This window comes from Ammospiza caudacuta, chromosome 32 (assembly GCF_027887145.1).
Source record: "Ammospiza caudacuta isolate bAmmCau1 chromosome 32, bAmmCau1.pri, whole genome shotgun sequence".
NCBI classification, from domain to species: Eukaryota; Metazoa; Chordata; class Aves; order Passeriformes; family Passerellidae; genus Ammospiza; species Ammospiza caudacuta.
The window spans coordinates 4,455,379-4,473,192 of NC_080624.1; the positions used below are offsets into that span (position 1 = coordinate 4,455,379).

General features: G+C 52.9%; 1 protein-coding gene across 1 annotated transcript in view; it reads right to left on the reverse strand.

The window, feature by feature from the left end:
- NXF1 (nuclear RNA export factor 1) overlaps positions 1-17,814 on the reverse strand; it is a 29,590-nt gene that overhangs the window by 7,340 nt on the left and 4,436 nt on the right. Inside the window, 15 exon segments of the mRNA XM_058822409.1 lie at positions 1,518-1,640; positions 3,987-4,004; positions 4,007-4,048; positions 5,892-5,995; positions 6,749-6,804; positions 7,369-7,425; positions 7,427-7,438; positions 8,331-8,367; positions 12,310-12,419; positions 13,113-13,220; positions 14,054-14,142; positions 14,320-14,389; positions 15,265-15,345; positions 15,460-15,564; positions 17,225-17,308. Coding sequence (XP_058678392.1) covers positions 1,518-1,640; positions 3,987-4,004; positions 4,007-4,048; positions 5,892-5,995; positions 6,749-6,804; positions 7,369-7,425; positions 7,427-7,438; positions 8,331-8,367; positions 12,310-12,419; positions 13,113-13,220; positions 14,054-14,142; positions 14,320-14,389; positions 15,265-15,345; positions 15,460-15,564; positions 17,225-17,308 — 1,096 coding nt within the window.

Here is a 17,814-nt window from a genome sequence, read left to right on the forward strand (position 1 = left end):
TCCCCAAAAATTCACCAAAACCACTCCCAAAATACCCAAAAACCACCCCAAAAATCCCCAGAAAAATCCCCAGAAAAATTCCCCAAAAAATCCCCCCAAAAAATCCCCAAAAATCCCAGAAAAACCCCAGAAAAATCCCAAAAATCGCAGAAAAATCCCGAAAATCCCAGGAAAATCCCAAAAAAATCCCAAAAATCCCCAGAAAAATCCCAAAAATCCCCAGAAAGTCCCAAAAAACCCCAGAAAAATCCCAAAAATCCCAGGAAAATCCCAGAAAAATCCCGAAAATCCCCAGAAAAATCCCAAAAATCCCCAAAAATTCCCCAAAAAATGCCCCCAAAAAATCCCAAAAAAACCCAGAAAAAACCCAGAAAAATCGCAGAAAAATCCCCAAAATCCCCAGGAAAATCCCAAAAAATCCCAAAAATCTCCAGAAAAATCCCAAAAATCCCCAGAAAAATCCCCAAAATCCCCAAAAATTCCCCAAAAAATCCCCCCCAAAAATCCCCAGAAAGTCCCAAAAAACCCCAGAAAAATCCCAAAAATCGCAGAAAAATCCCAGAAAAATCCCCAAAATCCCCAGAAAATCCCGAAAATCCCCAAAAATTCCCCCAAAACTCCCCCTAAAACTGCCCAAAAAATTCCCCAAAAAATCTCCCAAAAATCCACCAAAACCACTCCCAAAATACCCTAAAAACCACCCCAAATATCCCCAGAAAAATCCCCAGAAAAATCCCCAGAAAAATCCCCGAAAAATCCCCAGAAAATCCCCAAAATCCCCAGAAAAATCCCAGAGAAGTCCCCAGAAAAATCCCCAAAAAAAATCCCCAAAAAATCCCAAAAAACCCAGAAAAATCCAAAAATCCCAAAAAAAAATCCCAAAAACCCCCAGAAAACCCCCAGAAAAATCCAAAAAATTCCCAGAAAAACCCCAGAAAAATCCAAAAACCCCCAGAAAAATCCCCAAAATCCCCAGAAAAATCCCAGAAATCCCCAGAAAATCCCCAGAAAATCCCCAAAATCCCCAGAAAAATCCCCAGAAAAATCCCAGAAATCCCCAGAAAATCCCCAAAATCCCCAGAAAAATCCCAGAGAAGTCCCCAGAAAAATCCCCCAAAAAATCCCAAAAATATCCCAAAAAAACCCAGAAAAATCCCCAAAAAAATCCCAAAAACCCCCAGAAGACCCCCAGAAAAATCCAAAAAATTCCCAGAAAAACCCAGAAAAATCCCAAAAACCCCCAGAAAAATCCCAGAAAAATCCCCCAAAAAAATCCCAAAAATCCCCAGAAAAATCCCCAAAACCCCCAGAAAACTGCAGAAAAATCCCCAAAACCCCCAGAAAATGCCCAAAACCCCCAGAAAAAGCCCATAAAAATCCCCAAAATCCCCAGAAAAATCCCAGAAAAATCCCAAAGTCCCCAGAAAATCCAGAAAAATCCCCAAAACCCCCAGAAATGCCCAAAAGCCCCAGGAAAGCCCACAGAAGCCCCCAAGTGCCCGCGTGCCCGGCCCTGCCCCCGCACCGTCTGGCGCAGATGTCCACCACGAAGGAGTTGACGTCGTGCTGGGTCTTGGGCAGCTCGTTCAGAAACGCCACCACGTTGAGCCGCGTGTGCTTCAGCAGCTTGAAGCGCATGGCTGCGGGCGGACGGCGTCACGGCGGTGCCCAAACGGGCGGAACCGCGCTGGAAACGCGTGAAACCGCCCGGGAACCCCAGGAAAATCACCCCAAAAACCCCCGGAGAAATCACCCCAAAAATCCCCGGGAAAATCACCCCAAAAATCCCCCGAGAAATCACCCCAAAAATCCCTGGGAAAATCACCCCAAAAATCCCTGGAAAATCACCCCAAAAACCCCCAGAGAAATCACCCCAAAAACCCCCAGAGAAATCACCCCAAAAATCCCCGAGAAATCACCCCAAAAACCCCCAGAGAAACCGCCCGGAAACCCCCGAGAAATCACCCCAAAAACCCCCAGAGAAATCACCTCAAAAATCCCGAGAGAAATCACCTCAAAATCCCGAGAGAAATCACCCCAAAAATCCCCGGAAAATCACCCCAAAAATCCCCGGGAAAATCACCCCAAAAATCCCCAGAGAAATCACCCCAAAAACCCCCAGAGAAATCACCCCAAAAACCCCCAGAGAAATCACCCCAAAAATCCCCCGAGAAATCACCCAAAAACCCCCAGAGAAACCGCCCGAAACCCCCGAGAAATCACCCCAAAAATCCCAGAGAAATCACCTCAAAAATCCCGAGAGAAATCACCCCAAAAATCCCCGGGAAAATCACCCCAAAAACCCCCAGAGAAATCACCTCAAAAATCCCGAGAGAAATCACCCCAAAAATCCCCAGGAAAATCACCCCAAAAACCCCCAGAGAAATCACCCCAAAAACCCCCAGAGAAATCACCCCAAAAACCCCCAGAGAAATCACCCCAAAAATCCCAGAGAAATCACCCCAAAAATCCCCAGAGAAATTGCCCAAAAATCCCCAGGAAAATGGGAAAAAACCCCCTTAAAATCTCCCTGAACCCTCCCAAAATCCCCACAAAAATCACGCCAAAAATATCCTAAAACTGACCCAAAAATACCCTAAAGCCCCCAAAATCCTCCAAAAATACCCTAAACCAGCTCAAAAATTCCCTAAAACTGACCCAAAATTCCCCACCAAAATCGCCCCAAAAATCCCCTTAAAACCCTCAAAAATCCCCCTAAGACTGCCATAAAAATACCCTGAAAGTCCTCAAAAATCCCACAAAAATACCTCCGAAAATACCCTAAAACCACCCAAAAACCCCCTCAAAATCCTCCAAAAACATCCTAAAACTGCCCCAAAAATCCCCCTAAAACCGCCCATAAATCCCCAGAAAAACACCAACAAGTCTCCTCAACATCACCCCAACAATACCCAAAAACTGCTCCCAAAATGCCCCCAAAAATCCCCCTTAAACTTCCCCAAGAACCCCCCTTAAACCACCCAAAAATCCCAAAAATCTCCCTAAAACCCCACAAAAATCCCCACAAAAATATCCTAAAACTGCCCCCAAAACCCCCACAAAAATACCTCAAAAACACCCTAAAACCACCCCAAAATCCCCACAGAATCTGCCCCAAAACACCCTAAAACATCCTCAAAAATCCTACTAGAAATCCCCAAAAATACCCTAAAACTGCCCCACAAAAATATCCTAAAACCTCCCTAAAACCCTGCAAAAATATCCTAAAAATACCCTAAAACCACCTCAAAAATCCATTAAAACTGCCCCAAAAATCCCCACCAAAATCCCCCCAAAAATATCCTAAAACTGCCCAAAATCCCCCTCAAAATCCCACTAAATCCCCCCATAAATCCCCAGAAAAACACTCAAAATCTCCCCAAAAAATCCCTCAAAATCACCCCAAAAATCCCCAAAAACTGCCCCAAAATCCCCTCAAAATCCCCCTTAAACTTCCCAAGAACCCCCCTTAAACCACCCAAAAATCCCAAAATCTCCCTAAAACCCCCAAAAATCACCCCAAAATTATCCTAAAATTGCCCCCAAAAATCCTCCTAAAACCTCTGAAAAATCCCTACAAAAATCCGCCCAAAAAATCCCTAAAACCACCCCAAGAATCCCAAAAAAAAACCCACAAAATCTGCCCCAAAAAACCTCCAAACACCTCAAAAATCCGCCTCAAACCACCCCAAAAAATCGCAAAAAAACCTCCTGAAAACCATCCAAAAATATCCCAGAACTGCCCCAAAATTCCTCCTAAAATCCCCAAAATTCCTCCCAAAATCCCCATAAACCCCTCCAAAAATCTCTCTAAAATCCCAAAAATCTCCAGAAAAACACCAAAAATCTGCCCTGAAAACCCCGAAAACCCCAAAACCCTCAGAGAAACCCCTCAGAATCTGCCCCCGAAAACCCCAAAACCTCCTAAAACTCCCCTAAAACCCCAAAAATCCAAATAAACCCAAAAACCCCAAATTTGCCCTCACTGGGGTCCTTGAGCTTCTCACGTTCCGGCTGTCCTTGAAATACTCGTTCAGGCTGTTCCTGGAGTTCAGATTGCGCGGGGATTAATGCAAAATTAACGGGGAATTAATGGGGAAATAATGGGGAATTAATGGGGAAATAATGGGGAATTAATGGGGAAATAATGGGGAATTAATGGGGAAATAATGGGGAATTATGCAAAATTAACGAGCAATTAATGGGGAAATAATGGGGAATTAATGCAAAATTAACGGGGAATGAATGCAAAATTAACGGGGAATTAATGGGAAATAATGGGGAATTAATGCAAAATTAACGGGGAATTAATGGGGAAATAATGGGGAATTAATGGGGAAATAATGGGGAATTAATGCAAAATTAACGGGAAATTAATGCAAAATTAATGGGGAATTAATGCAAAATTAACGGGGAATTAATGGGAAATAATGGGGAATTAATGCAAAATTAATGGGGAATTAATGGGGAAATAATGGGGAATTAATGGGGAATTAATGCAAAATTAATGGGGAAATAGTGGGGAATTAATGGGGAATTAATGGGGAATTAATGCAAAATTAATGGGGAAATAGTGGGGAATTAATGGGGAATTAATGCAAAATTAATGGGGAATTAACGCAAAATTAATGGGGAATTAATGGGGAATTAATGGGGAATTAATGCAAAATTAATGGGGAATTAACGCAAAATTAATGGGGAATTAATGGGGAATTAATGGGGAATTAATGCAAAATTAATGGGGAGTTAACGGGATTTTATTGGGGAAATAATGGGGATTTAATAGAAGATAATGGGGAATCAATGGGGTTTTAATTGGGAATTAACAAGGACTTCATGGGGAAATATTGGGATTTTAATGGGGTTTTAATTGGGATTAATAGGGAATTATTGGGGTTTTAATGGGGAATTAATGGGATTTTAACAGGGAGTTAATGGGTATTTGGGGTATTTTTGGTATTTTGGGGTATTTTGGGTATTTGGGGTATTTTGGGTATTTTTGGGCATTTTTGGGTATTTTTGTATTTGGGGGTATTTTGGGCTGGTTGATGTTTTGGGTATTTGGGTATTTTGGGTATTTTGGCTATTTTGGGGTAATTTGGGGTATTTGGGTATTTTGGGCTATTTTTAGGTATTTTTGGGTATTTTTGGTATTTTGGGTACCCGGGGCTGTTCTGGGGGTGATTTTGGGCCGTTTTTGGCGTTTTTGAAGGGATTTCTGTCAGCTTTTTGAGCTGTTTTTCTGGATTTTGGGGGGACTTTGGGCTGCTTTGTGTATTTTGGACATTTTGGGTATTTGGTGGTTTTGGGGTCCCTGGGGGGGTGTGGGGGCCGCTCAGGGCTCTGCGTTTGGGGCCTTTTTTGGCATTCCTGGGGTGGTTTTTGGGGTGTTTCTGTTGGGTTTGGAGCCGGTTTTTGGGGATTTTGGGGTTTTTGGGCCGGTTTGGGCCATTTTGGGGTATTTTGGTGGTTTTGGGGTCCCTGGGGGGGTGTGGGGGCCACTCAGGGCTCTGCGTTTGGGGCCGTTTGTGGCGTTCCTGGGGTGGTTTTTGGGGGGTTTCTGTCGGTTTTTGAGCCGGGTTTTGGGATGTTTTTGTCGGTTTTTGGGGTGTTTTTGTCGGTTTTTGGGGGTTTTTGGGCCGGTTTTTGGGGGTTTTGGGGGTTTTTGGGCCGGTTTGGGCCATTTTGGACATTTTGGGGTATTTTGGTGGTTTTGGGGTCCCGGGGGGGTGTGGGGGCCGCTCAGGGCTCTGCGTTTGGGGCCGTTTGTGGCGTTCCTGGGGTGGTTTTGGGGGGTTTCTGTCGGTTTTGGAGCGGTTTTTGGGGTGTTTTGGGCGGTTTGGGCCATTTTGGACATTTTGGGGTTTTTTGGGGGTTTTGGGGTACCTGGGGGGGGTGGTGGGGGCCGTAGGGGATGCTGAGCGAGCAGCAGGCGCCGTCGTGGTACGCGTCCAACAGCCCCTGGCGGTCGCTGGAGTCGTACACCGAGTAATACCTGGGGAAAAAAATGGGGAAAATGGGGATTTGGGAAAAATGGGGATTTTGGGGAAAAAATGGGGATTTGGGGGCAGAAAAATGGGGATTTTTGTAAAAAAATGGGGATTTTGGGGAAAAAAATGGGGATTTTGGTAAAAAAAATGGGGATTTGGGGGCAGAAAAATGGGGATTTTGGTAAAAAAATGGGGATTTTGGGGAAAAAATGGGGATTTGGGGGGAGAAAAATGGGGATTTTGGGGAAAGAAATGGGAAAAAAAATTGGGAATTTTGGGGGAAAAATGGGGGGGGAAAAAATAGGAATTATGGAGAGAAACAGGGAAAAAAAAAGGGAAATTTTGAAGGAAAATGGGAATTTGAGAAAAAGTGGGAATTTTGGGAAGAAAATGGGGGGGAAATGGGAATTATGGGGACAAAAATGGGGGTTTTGAGGGGAAAAAAGGGGATTGGGGAGCAAAAATGAGAATTATGGTGAAAAATGGGAATTTTGGGGAGGAAAATGGGAATTTTGGGGGGGGGAAATGGGGTTTGGGAGGGGTTTTTTTGGGGGTGAGTTTGGGGATTTTTGAAGGGATTTTGGGTTTTTTTGGGGGGAATTGGGTGGGATTCGGGGATTTTTGGAGGGGATTTTGGGATTTTTTTTGGTTATTTTTTGGGGGGTGGGTTTGGGGATTTTGGGGGGGAATTGGGGGTGGGATTTTGGGATTTTTGGAGGTGATTTTGGGGTGATTTTGGGGTGTTTTGGGGCGCTCACTGCTGGAGGAACCGCAGCACCAAAGCCTTGAGGTCGTCAGAGCCGAAGTAGCTGCCCTGAAAATGGGGGGGGGGGACACAAAGTGAGACCCCAAAAATGGGGGGAAAGACCCCAAAAATGGGGAAATCCCCCCGAAAACGGGGGAAAGGCCCCAAAAATGGGGAAATCCACCCAAAATGGGGGAAAAGACCCCAAAAATGGGGAAATCCACCCAAAAATGGGGAAATCCCCCCGAAAACGGGGGAAAGGCCCAAAAATGGGGAAATCCAACCAAAAACGGGGGGAAAGACCCCGAAAATGGGGAAATCCACCCAAAATGGGGGAAAAGACCCCAAAAATGGGGAAATCCACCCAAAAATGGGGAAATCCCCCCGAAAATGGGGAAATGCCCCCAAAAATGGGGGAAAAGACCCGAAAATGGGGAAATCCACCCAAAAACGGGGGAAATGCCCCCGAAAACGGGGGGAAAAGACCCCAAAAATGGGGAAATCCACCCCAAAATCGGGGAAAGACCCCAAAATCGGGGGGAAAAGACCCCAAAAATGGGGAAATCCCCCCAAAATCGGGGGAAAAGACCCCGAAAAAAGGGGAAATGCCCCCAAAATGGGGGGGGGTCCCACCTTGCAGGGGGGCAGCGTCGTGGGGGCCTCGACGTCGAAGGCGATGGGGGGGGGCAAGCTCGTGGCCGTCCTGGGGGGCACAGGGGGGATTTGGGGAGGGGGGCAGCGACGGGAACCCCCCAGGAACGTCTGGGGGGGGTCGCGAAGCCCCCCCAGGGTTGGAGCCCCCCCAGAATGGGGGAGAAAGCCCCAACCCTGAGACCCCCACCCAAATCCCCTCTGAGCCCCCCAAACCCTCAGAGACCCCCACCCACCAATCCCTCTGAGCTCCCCAAACCCTCAGAGACCCCCACCCAAATCCCCTCCAGAGCCCCCCAGACCACCCCAGGACCCCCCGGATTCCCCCAAAAACCCTCCCAAACCCCCCAGAATCCCCCCAGGACCCCCCAAACTCTCCCAAATCCCCCCAGGACCCCCCAGAATCCCCTGAGGACCCCCCCAAACTCTCCCAAATCCCCCCCAGGACCCCCCCAATCCCCCCAGGACCCCCCCAAACTCTCCCAAATCCCCTAGGACCCCCCAAATCCCCCCAAAGACCCCCCCCAGGACCCCCCAAATCCCCCCAGGACCCCCGGATCCCTGAGGACCCCCCCCAAACTCTCCCAGATCCCCCCAGGACCCCCCAAATCCCCCAGGGACCCCCCAAACTCTCCCAAATCCCCCCCAGGACCCCCCAAATCCCCCCAGGACCACCCAAACTCTCCCAAATCCCCCCCAGGACCCCCAGAATCCCCCCAGGACCCCCCAAAATCCCCCCAGGACCCCCCAAACTCTCCCAAATCCCCCCCAGGACCCCCCAGAAACCCCCAGGACCCCCCAAACCCCCCAAAATCCCCCCAGGACCCCCCCAAATCCCCCAGGACCCCCCAAACTCTCCCAAATCTCCCCCAGGACCCCCCGGATCCCTCCCAGGACCCCCCAAAATCCCCCCAGGACCCCCCAGACCCCCCCCGGGCGCTCACCAGCCGCAGCAGCTTTGGGAACCTCTCTCTGACGGAGCTGCCGGGGGGGGGGGGGGCACAGTGGGTGGGGGGAGGGGCCGAGCAGCCCCCCCGGGACCCCCCAAACCCCAAAATCCCCCCCCGCCCCTCCCCCTCCCCCTCCCACAAGAGAATTCATTGGGGACCCCCCCCCCCCCAAAATTGGGTCCCTGCCCCTCCCCCCACCCTCCCCGGGGGGGTTTTGGGGTTTGGGGGGGCCCTGAAGGGGGGAGGGGGTGGGGGGGGGAGGGGCCTTACCTGGGGTACTCACCTGGATGGGGGGGGGACCCCCAAATCCCCCTCGAGGGGGTCCTGGGGGGCTTTGGGGGGATTTGGGGGGTCCTTGGGGGATTTTGGGGGTCCTGGGGGGGTCTTGAGGGTCTCTAAAGGGGATTTTGGGGGGTCCTGGGGAACTTTTGGGGCGTCTGGGGGGTCCTGAGGGGAATTTGGGGGGGGTCTTGAGGGGGATTTGGGGGGTCTTGAGGGGATTTGGGTGGTCCTGGGGGGTCTTGAGGGGCTCTAAAGGGATTTGGGGGTCCTGGGGGGATTTGGGGGGTCCTGGGGGGTCTTGAGGGGCTCTAAAGGGGATTCGGGGGGTCTTGAGGGGATCTGGGGGGTCCTGGAGGGTTTTTGGGGGTCCTGGGGGCTCTGAAGGGAATTTGGGGGAGATTTTTGGGGGTCCCGAAGAGGTTTTGGGGGGTCCTGGGGGGTTTGGGGGGGTTGCAGAGGTGGGGGAGAGGGAGCGCAAGAAAATTTGGGGTGAAGGGAAAAAGGAAAAGGAAAAATTTGGGAGGTGGAGAAGAAAAAAAATTTGGGAAAAAGGAGGAAAAAAAAAAAAACAAAAAAAAAGAGAGAGAAAAAGGGAAAAAAGAGGAAATTCGGGGCAGGATTTGGAGACGAAAAAAGGAGAAAAGGAAAATTTGGGGTCTCGAAAAACGTGAAAGTTGGGGGGTCTCAAAAAAGGAAAATTCGGAGTTCTAAGAAAAAGGAAAAAGGGAAATTTGAGGGTCTTGAGAAAAAGGGAATTTGGGGGTCTCAAAAAAAGGAAAAAGGGAAATTGGGGTCGTGAGGAAAAGGAAAAATAGGAAAATTTGGGGGTCTCAAAAAAAAGGAAAATTTGGATTTGGGGGAACCCAGGATAAGAGGGGAGGGGGAATTTTGGGGGGGGTCCCATATTGGGGGGGCTGCTCCATTTCTGGGGGTTCCCATCCCCCGGAAGGGGGATCCCATCCCTTTGGGGGGGGTCCTCATTTTTGGGGGTCCCATTTTTGGGGGGGGTCTCACCCCCTTTGGAGTGGGGGGGGTCCCATTTTTTTGGGGGGGGGGCCCTCACTCCTTGGGGAGGGGGCTTCATTTTTGGGGGGCCCCCATTTTTGAGGGGGGGTCTCACCCTCTTTTGGGGGGGGGTCTCATTTCTGGGAGGGTCCCATTTTGGGGGGGGGGGTCTCATCCCCTTTTGGGAGGGGTCTCAGCCCCTTTTGGGGGTCCCATTTTTGGGGAGGGGTCTCATCCCCCTGGGGGCGCCCCATTCCCTTTTGGGGGTCCCATTTTTGGGGGGGGTCTCATCCCCTTTTGGTGGGGTCTCATCCCCTTTTGGGGAGGGGTCTCATCCCCCTGGAGGGGTCTCATCCCCTTTTGGGGGTCCCAATTTTGGGGGGGGGGGTCTCATCCCCTTTTGGTGGGGTCTCATCCCTTTTTGGGGAGGGGTCTCAGCCCCTCGCAGGGGACTCAGCCCCTCTTGGGGGTCCCATTTTTGGGGAGGGGTCTCATCCCCTTTTGGTGGGGTCTCATCCCCTTTTGGGGAGGGGTCTCAGCCCCTCCCGGGGGTCTCCAGCCCCCCCCGGGCCGAGGCCGCTCCTGCAGGGGGCGCCTGCCCGGGGTCTGGGGGCTTTGGGGGGGTTTTGGGGGATTTTTGGGTTTTTTTGGGGGTTTCTGGGTAATTTGGGGAGGGGTCTCCCCGGGCTCGGCGCGGGCCCCTCGCGGCTGTGCCTGGCTTAGGTCGTCCCTCCCCGAGGGATCTTACCCGTCTCTGGCTACCAGCCCTCGGGGGGGGCCCGCTCGGGGAGACCCCCGGGACCCCCGGGATGGGAGAGACCCCGGGACCCCCGGGATGGGAGAGACCCCCGAGACCCCCGGGAATGGGGAGAGACCCCCCGGGACCCCCGGGAATGGGAGAGACCCCCAGGAATGGGGAGAGAGCCCTGAGACCCCCGGGAATGGGGAGAGAGCCCTGAGACCCCCGGGAATGGGAGAGACCCCCGGGACCCCCGGGAATGGGGAGAGACCCTCGGGACCCCCGGGAATGGGGAGAGACCCTCGGGAATGGGGAGAGACCCCCAGGACCCCCCAGAATGGGGAGAGACCCCCGAGACCCCCGGGAATGGGGGGAGACCCCCAGAGACCCCGGGAATGGGAGAGACCCCCGGGACCCCCGGGAATGGGGAGAGAGCCCTGAGACCCCCGGGAATGGGAGAGACCCCCAGAGACCCCCAGGAATGGGGAGAGACCCCCGGGACCCCCCGGGAATGGGGAGAGACCCCCAGGAATGGGGAGAGAGCCCCAGAGACCCCCGGGAATGGGAGAGACCCCCAGGAATGGGGAGAGAGCCCTGAGACCCCCGGGAATGGGGAGAGACCCCCGGGAATGGGGAGAGAGCCCTGAGACCCCCGGGAATGGGAGAGACCCCCGGGACCCCCGGGAATGGGGAGAGACCCTCGGGAATGGGGAGAGACCCCCAGGACCCCCCAGAATGGGGAGAGACCCCCGAGACCCCCGGGAATGGGAGAGACCCCCAGAGACCCCCGGGAATGGGGAGAGACCCCCAGGAATGGGGAGAGACCCCCAGAGACCCCCGGGGATGGGGAGAGACCCCCGGGACCCCGGAATGGGGAAAAAGGGAAGAGGAGGGAAGGAGGAGGAAGAGCAGGAGAGAGACAAAGGAGGAGGAAAACAGGAGAACTTTGGGGCACAAAAGGAGAATTTGGGGCACAAAAGGAGAACTTTGGGGCACAAAGGAGAACTTTGGGGCACAGAATGAGAACTTTGGGGATCATTTTGGGGACACAAACGAAGATTTTTTAGGGACAACTTTGGGGGCGATTTTGGGGACGCAAAGGAGAATTCTGGGCACAGCCGGGGTGGGTCCAGCAGGAATGAACCCGGCCTGGTCCTGGGGGGTCCCTGAGGGTCCTGGGGGGTCCCTGGGGGGTCCCAGGGGGGTCCCTGGGGGGTCCCTGGTTGTTCCTGAGGTACCTGAGGGGGTCCCTGGGGGGGTTCCAGGGTGGTCTCTGGGGTCTCAGGGGGGTCCCTGGGGGGCTTCCAGGGGGTACCTGGGGGTCCCTGGAGATCCCAGGGGGGTCCCTGGGTACTGGCCTGGGGGTCTCTGGGGGGTCTCAGGGCGTGCCCACCCCCCAGGTGTGCCCACTGAGCTGATGCAGCTGCTCTGGTCCCTGAAGGAGTCGCACAGGGGGTACCTGGGGGTACCTGGGGGGTACCTGGGGGGTACCTGGGCTATCTCTGGGGGTACCTGGGGGGTCTCAGGGGGTACCTGGGGGGTACCTGGGGGGTACCTGGGCTATCTCTGTGGGTACCTGAGGGGTACCTGGGGGTACCTGGGGGTACCTGGGCTATCTCTGGGGGTACCTGGGGGGTCTCAAGGGGTACCTGAGGGGTACCTGGGGGCACCTGGGGGTACCTGGGGTATCTCAGGGGGTACCTGAGGGGTACCTGGGGTATCCAGGGAGTACCTGGGGTATCTCAGGGGGTACCTGAGGGGTACCTGGGGTATCTCAGGGGGTACCTGGGGGTACCTGGGCTATCTCTGGGGGTACCTGGGGGTACCTGGGCTATCTCTGGGGGTACCTGGGGGTACCTGGGCTATCTCTGGGGGTACCTAAGGGGTACCTGGGGTATCTCAGGGGGGTCCCAGGGCGTGCCCCACCCCCCAGGTGTGCCCACTGACCTGATGTAGCTGCTCTGGTCCCTGAAGGAGTCGCACAGGGGGTTCCCGTCCAGCCACAGCTCCTCCAGCTTCAGCCCCTTCACCTTGTCCAGCTCCCGCTCCGACTTCAGCTGCAGGCAACAGCTGGCTGCAGCTGGGCACAGCTGGGCACCTGGGCACAGCTGGGCACTCATGGGATACACCTGGCTACAGCTGCGTACAGCTGGGTACAGCTGGGGCACCTGGGGCACCTGGGCACACCTGGCTACAGCTGGGCACAGCTGGGCACTCATGGGATACACCTGGGCACACCTGGGTACAGCTGGGTACAGCTGGGGCACCTGGGATACACCTGGGGGGCACCTGGGCACACTTACAGATGCTTGAGGGGGCTCACAGAGAGGAGATTTGGGGTGTCCCAGGGTGGGATTTTGGGGTGTCCAGGGTGTTTTTGGGGTGTCCCCGGGTGGGATTCTGGGGTCCCCGGGTGGGATTTTGGGGTGTCCCCGGGTGGGATTTTGGGGTGTCCCGGCTGTTTTTGAAGTGTCCCGGGTGTTTTTGGGGTGTCCCGGGGTGGGATTTTGGGGTGTCCCCTGTGTTTTTGGGGTGTTCCTGGTGTTATTGGGGTGTCCTGGGTGGCATTTTGGGGTGTCCCGGGTGGGATTTTGGGGTGTCCCCGGGTGTTTTTGGGGTGTCCCGGGTGGGATTTTGGGGTGTCCCGGGTGGGATTTTGGGGTGTCCCTGGTGTTTTTGGGGTGTCCCGGGTGGGATTTTGGGGTGTCCCCGGTGTTTTTGGGGTGTCCCGGTGTTTTTGGGGTCCCCACCTCGTTGCGGGACAGGTCGAGCACTTTGAGCGCCGGGGCCTTGAGGGGCAGCTCGGCCAAATCGTCCAAACGGAACAGGCGGTTACTGCCCAGGTTCAGCGACTGCAGCTGAGGAGAAACGGGGGCAAAAACAGTGATTTTGGGGGAAAAACGGTGATTTTGGGGGAAAAAGTGTGGTTTTAGCAGAAAAAAGGGGGAAAAAATGGAGAAAAACGGTGAAAAAAATGGGGATTTTAGGGGGAAAAATGGGGAAAAATGGGGCAAATCATCCAAAGGGAGCAGGCGGTTACTGCCCAGGTTCAGCAACTGCAGCTGGGGAAAAAACCAGAGATTTTGGGGAAAAATGGGGGAAAATGGGGGAAAAATGGTGAAAAATTGGGAAAATGGGTGAAAAAATGGGGATTTTAGGGGGAAAAATGGGGCAAATCATCCAAAGGGAGCAGGCGGTTACTGCCCAGGTTCAGCGACTGCAGCTGGGGAAAAAAACAGAGATTTTGGGGAAAAATGGGGGAAAATGGGGGAAAAAATGGGGAAAAATGGTGAAAAATTTGGGAAAATGGGTGAAAAAATGGGGATTTTAGGGGGAAGAATGGGGAAAAATGGGGAAAAATGGGGCAAGTCATCCAAAGGCAGCAGGCGGTTACTGCCCAGGTTCAGGGACTGAAGCTGGGAAATGGGGTAAAAAATGGGGAAAATGAGAAAAAATGGGGAAAAAAATGGGATTTGGGGGGAAAAAAATGGGGTTTTGGGGGGAAAATGGGGGAAAATGGGGGAAAATGGTGAAAAAATGGGGGAAAATGGGGGAAAAATGGGGATTTAGGGGGAGAAATGGGGGAGTTTGGGGGCAAATGGGGGGAAATGGGGATTTAGGAGGGATTTAGAGGGGGAAAATGGGGAAAGTGGGATGCAGGGGGGACTGCTGGGGACTCTGGGGGTCCCACCTCGGGGATGTTGTCCTCGATGATCCTCAGCACCACCCCCATGGAGCTGCGCTGGTTCAGCACCACGTCGATGCTCTGCGCCACCAGGTCTGGCCAGGGGGACGCCGTGGGGGGGTCAGGGGGGTCCCTGCAGCCCCCCCAGAGACCCCCAAAGCCCCCAGAGCCCCCCAGGCCCCCCAGAGACCCCCAGAGCCCCCCAAAGCCCCCCAGACCCCCCCAGAGACCCCCAGAGCCCCCCAGGCCTCCCCAGAGCCCCCCAGGCTCACCGGGGTCCACGCGGAGGCTCTTGAGGTCCAGCGACTTCTGGGAGCCGTCGTAGCGTTTGCTCATGCACAGCTGGGGAGGGGCGGGTGAGGGTCTGGCACCCCAGAACTGACCCAGAACTGACCCAGAACTGACCCAGAACTGACCCAAAAACTGACCCAGAACTGACCCAGAACTGACCCAGAACTGACCCAAAACTGACACAGAACTGAGCCAGAAGTGACCCAGAACTGACCCAAAAACTGACCCAAAACTGACCCAGAACTGAGCCAAAAGTGACCCAAAAACTGAACCAGAACTGACCCAGAACTGACCCAAAAGTGCCCCAAAAACTGACACAGAACTGAGCCAGAAGTGACCCAGAACTGACCCAGAACTGAGCCAAAAGTGACCCAAAACTCAACCAAAAACTGAACCAGAACTGACCCAGAACTGACCCAAAACAGACCCAAAAACTGAGCCAAAACTGACTCAAAAATGGCCCAAAAACTGAGCCAAAACTCACTCAAAAATGGCCCAAAAACTGAGGCAAAAGTGACCCAGAACTGACCCAAAAGTGCCCCAAAAACTGAGCCAAAACTGAGCCAAAACTCACCCAAAAACTGAGCCCAAACTGTCCTAAAACTGACCCAAAACTGACCCAAAACTGACCCAAAAGAATCCCAAATCATCCCAACCCCCCCTGAGACCCCAAACTGCCACAAAACTGCCCCAAAACCAGCCCTGACCCCCAAAACCATCCCAAAACCAGCCCTGAGACCTCTACAACCATCCCAAAACCACCCCAAAACCCCCTGAGGTCCCCAAAACCACCCCAAAACCGCCCCATAGACCCCAAAACCACCCCAAAACTGCCCCATAGACCCCAAAAACCACCCCAAAACCGCCCCACAGACCCCAAACACCACCCCAAGGCCAGCCCACACCCTCCGAGCCCCCCGGGGCACCTTGAGCTGCTCGATCTCCTCGGGCTTGAGCTCGTTCTGCAGCGACTGCGGCGGCGCCGACGAGTTGATGACGATCACGACCTGGGCAGCGGAACCCTCGCGGTCACCTCGCCCGTCCCATGAACCCCACAGACCCCCCAAATGCCCCCCAGACCCCCCAAATGCCCCCCAGACCCCCCAAACCCCAAGCCCCACCTTGTAGTTGTCCCTGTCGGTGATTTTGCGCGACACCTGCTTGAGGGCGCTGGCCGTGGTCGCGTCCTCCACGTAGAACTGGGCCCGGTTGTGGTCGTAGTGGAACTGCAAGGGGCACAGGGGCCCAGATCACCCCAAAATCGCCCCAAAATCATCCCAAAAATCATCCCAAAACGATCCCAAAAATCACCCCAAAATCACCCCAAAATCATCCCAAAAATCATCCCAAAATGATCCCAAAAATCACCCAAGTCACCCCAAAAATCACCCTAAAATGATCCCAAAAATCACCCCAAAATCACCCCAAAGTCACCCCAAAAATCACCCCAGAGTCACCCCAAAATCGCCCCAAAGTCACCCCAAAAATCACCCCAAAATGATCCCAAAAATCACCCCAAAATCACCCCAGAGTCACCCCAGATTCACCACAAAACCACCCCAAAATTGCTCCACAACCATCCCAAAAATCACCCCAAAATTACTCCAGATTCGCCATAAAATCGCCCCAAAATTCCCTGAAAAAATCACCCCACAATTACCCCACAATCACCCCATAAAGTCACCCAAAAATCACCCCGCAGTCACCACAAAACCATTCTGCAAAATCACCACAAAATCACCCCGCAATTCCCTCAAAATCACCCCACAATTACCCCACGATCACTCCAAAATCACCTCACAATCACCGCACAAAATCACCCCAAAATCACCCCAGAGTCACTGCACAAAATCACCCCAAAACCACCCCAAAATCACCTCAAAATCACCCGAGAATCACTGCACAAAATCACCCCAAAATCACTGCACAAAATCACCCCAGAGTCACTGCACAAAATCACCCCAAAATCACCCCACAAAATCACCACACAACCACCCCACAGTCACCCCAGAATCACCACAAAATCACCCCAGAATCACCCCAGAATCACTGCACAAAATCACCCCAGAATCACCCCAGAATCACCCCAGAATCACTGCACAAAATCACCCCAAAATCACCCCAGAATCACTGCACAAAATCACCCCAAAACCACCCCAAAATCACCTCAAAATCACCCGAGAATCACTGCACAAAATCACCCCAAAATCACTGCACAAAATCACCCCAGAGTCACTGCACAAAATCACCCCAAAATCACCCCACAAAATCACCACACAACCACCCCGCAGTCACCCCAGAATCACCACAAAATCACCCCAGAATCACCCCAGAATCACCCCAGAATCACTGCACAAAATCACCCCAAAACCACCCCAAAATCACCCCAAAATCACCCCAGAATCACTGCACAAAATCACCCCAAAATCACCCCAAAATCACCCCAGAATCACCCCAAAATCACTGCACAAAATCATCCCAAAATCACTGCACAAAATCACCCCAAAATCACCCCAGAATCACCCCAGAATCACCCCAAAATCACTGCACAAAATCACCCCAGAATCACTGCACAAAATCATCCCAAAATCACTGCACAAAACCACCCCAAAATCACCCCAAAATCATCCCAGAATCACTGCACAAAATCACCCCAAAATCACCCCAGAATCATTGCACAAAATCACCCCAAAATCATCCCAAAATCACCCCAAAATCATCCCAAAATCACCCCCAAATCCCCCTGAGATCTGGGGCTGGACCGGGGTTGGGACCCCAAATGCCCCAAAAATTCCCCTGGGATCATCCCAGGATCCCAAATGCCCCCAAAATCCCTCCAAACCCCCTAAAATCACCCCCAAATCCCCGAACTCGCCCAGACCCAACCTCGACGGGGGTGAAGGGGACGCTGCAGAGGTTCTGGATGGAGCTCAGCAGCCAGGACTTGTCGTACTTCTTCCCGTAGGGGATCTGCGGGGTGGGAACGGGGAAAAACGGAAACGGAAAATGAAACGAGAGGAAAAAGGAGCAGGAACAACACAGAGAGAAAAACGGGAGAGGGAAGGGAAGGAGAAGTGAGAGCAGGAGGGAAACGAGAGCAGAGCTCAAATTATCTGAGCCCAAAGCCAATCCCAAACCCAAAACAAAACCCAAAACCAATTCCAAACCCAAAACCAAACCCAAAACCAAAACCAATCCCAAAACCAAACCCAAAACCAAACCCAAAACCAATCCCAAACCCAAAACCAATCCCAAACCCAAAACCAATCCCAAAACCAATCCCAAAACCCAAAACAAAACCCAAAACCAATTCCAAACCCAAAACCAATCCCAATCCCAAACCCAAACCCAAAACCAATCCCAATCCCAAAACGAATCCCAAACCCAAAACCAATCCCAAAACCAAAACCAATCCCAAATCCAATCCCAAACTCAAAACCAATCCTAAACCCAAAACCAATCCCAAATCCAATCCC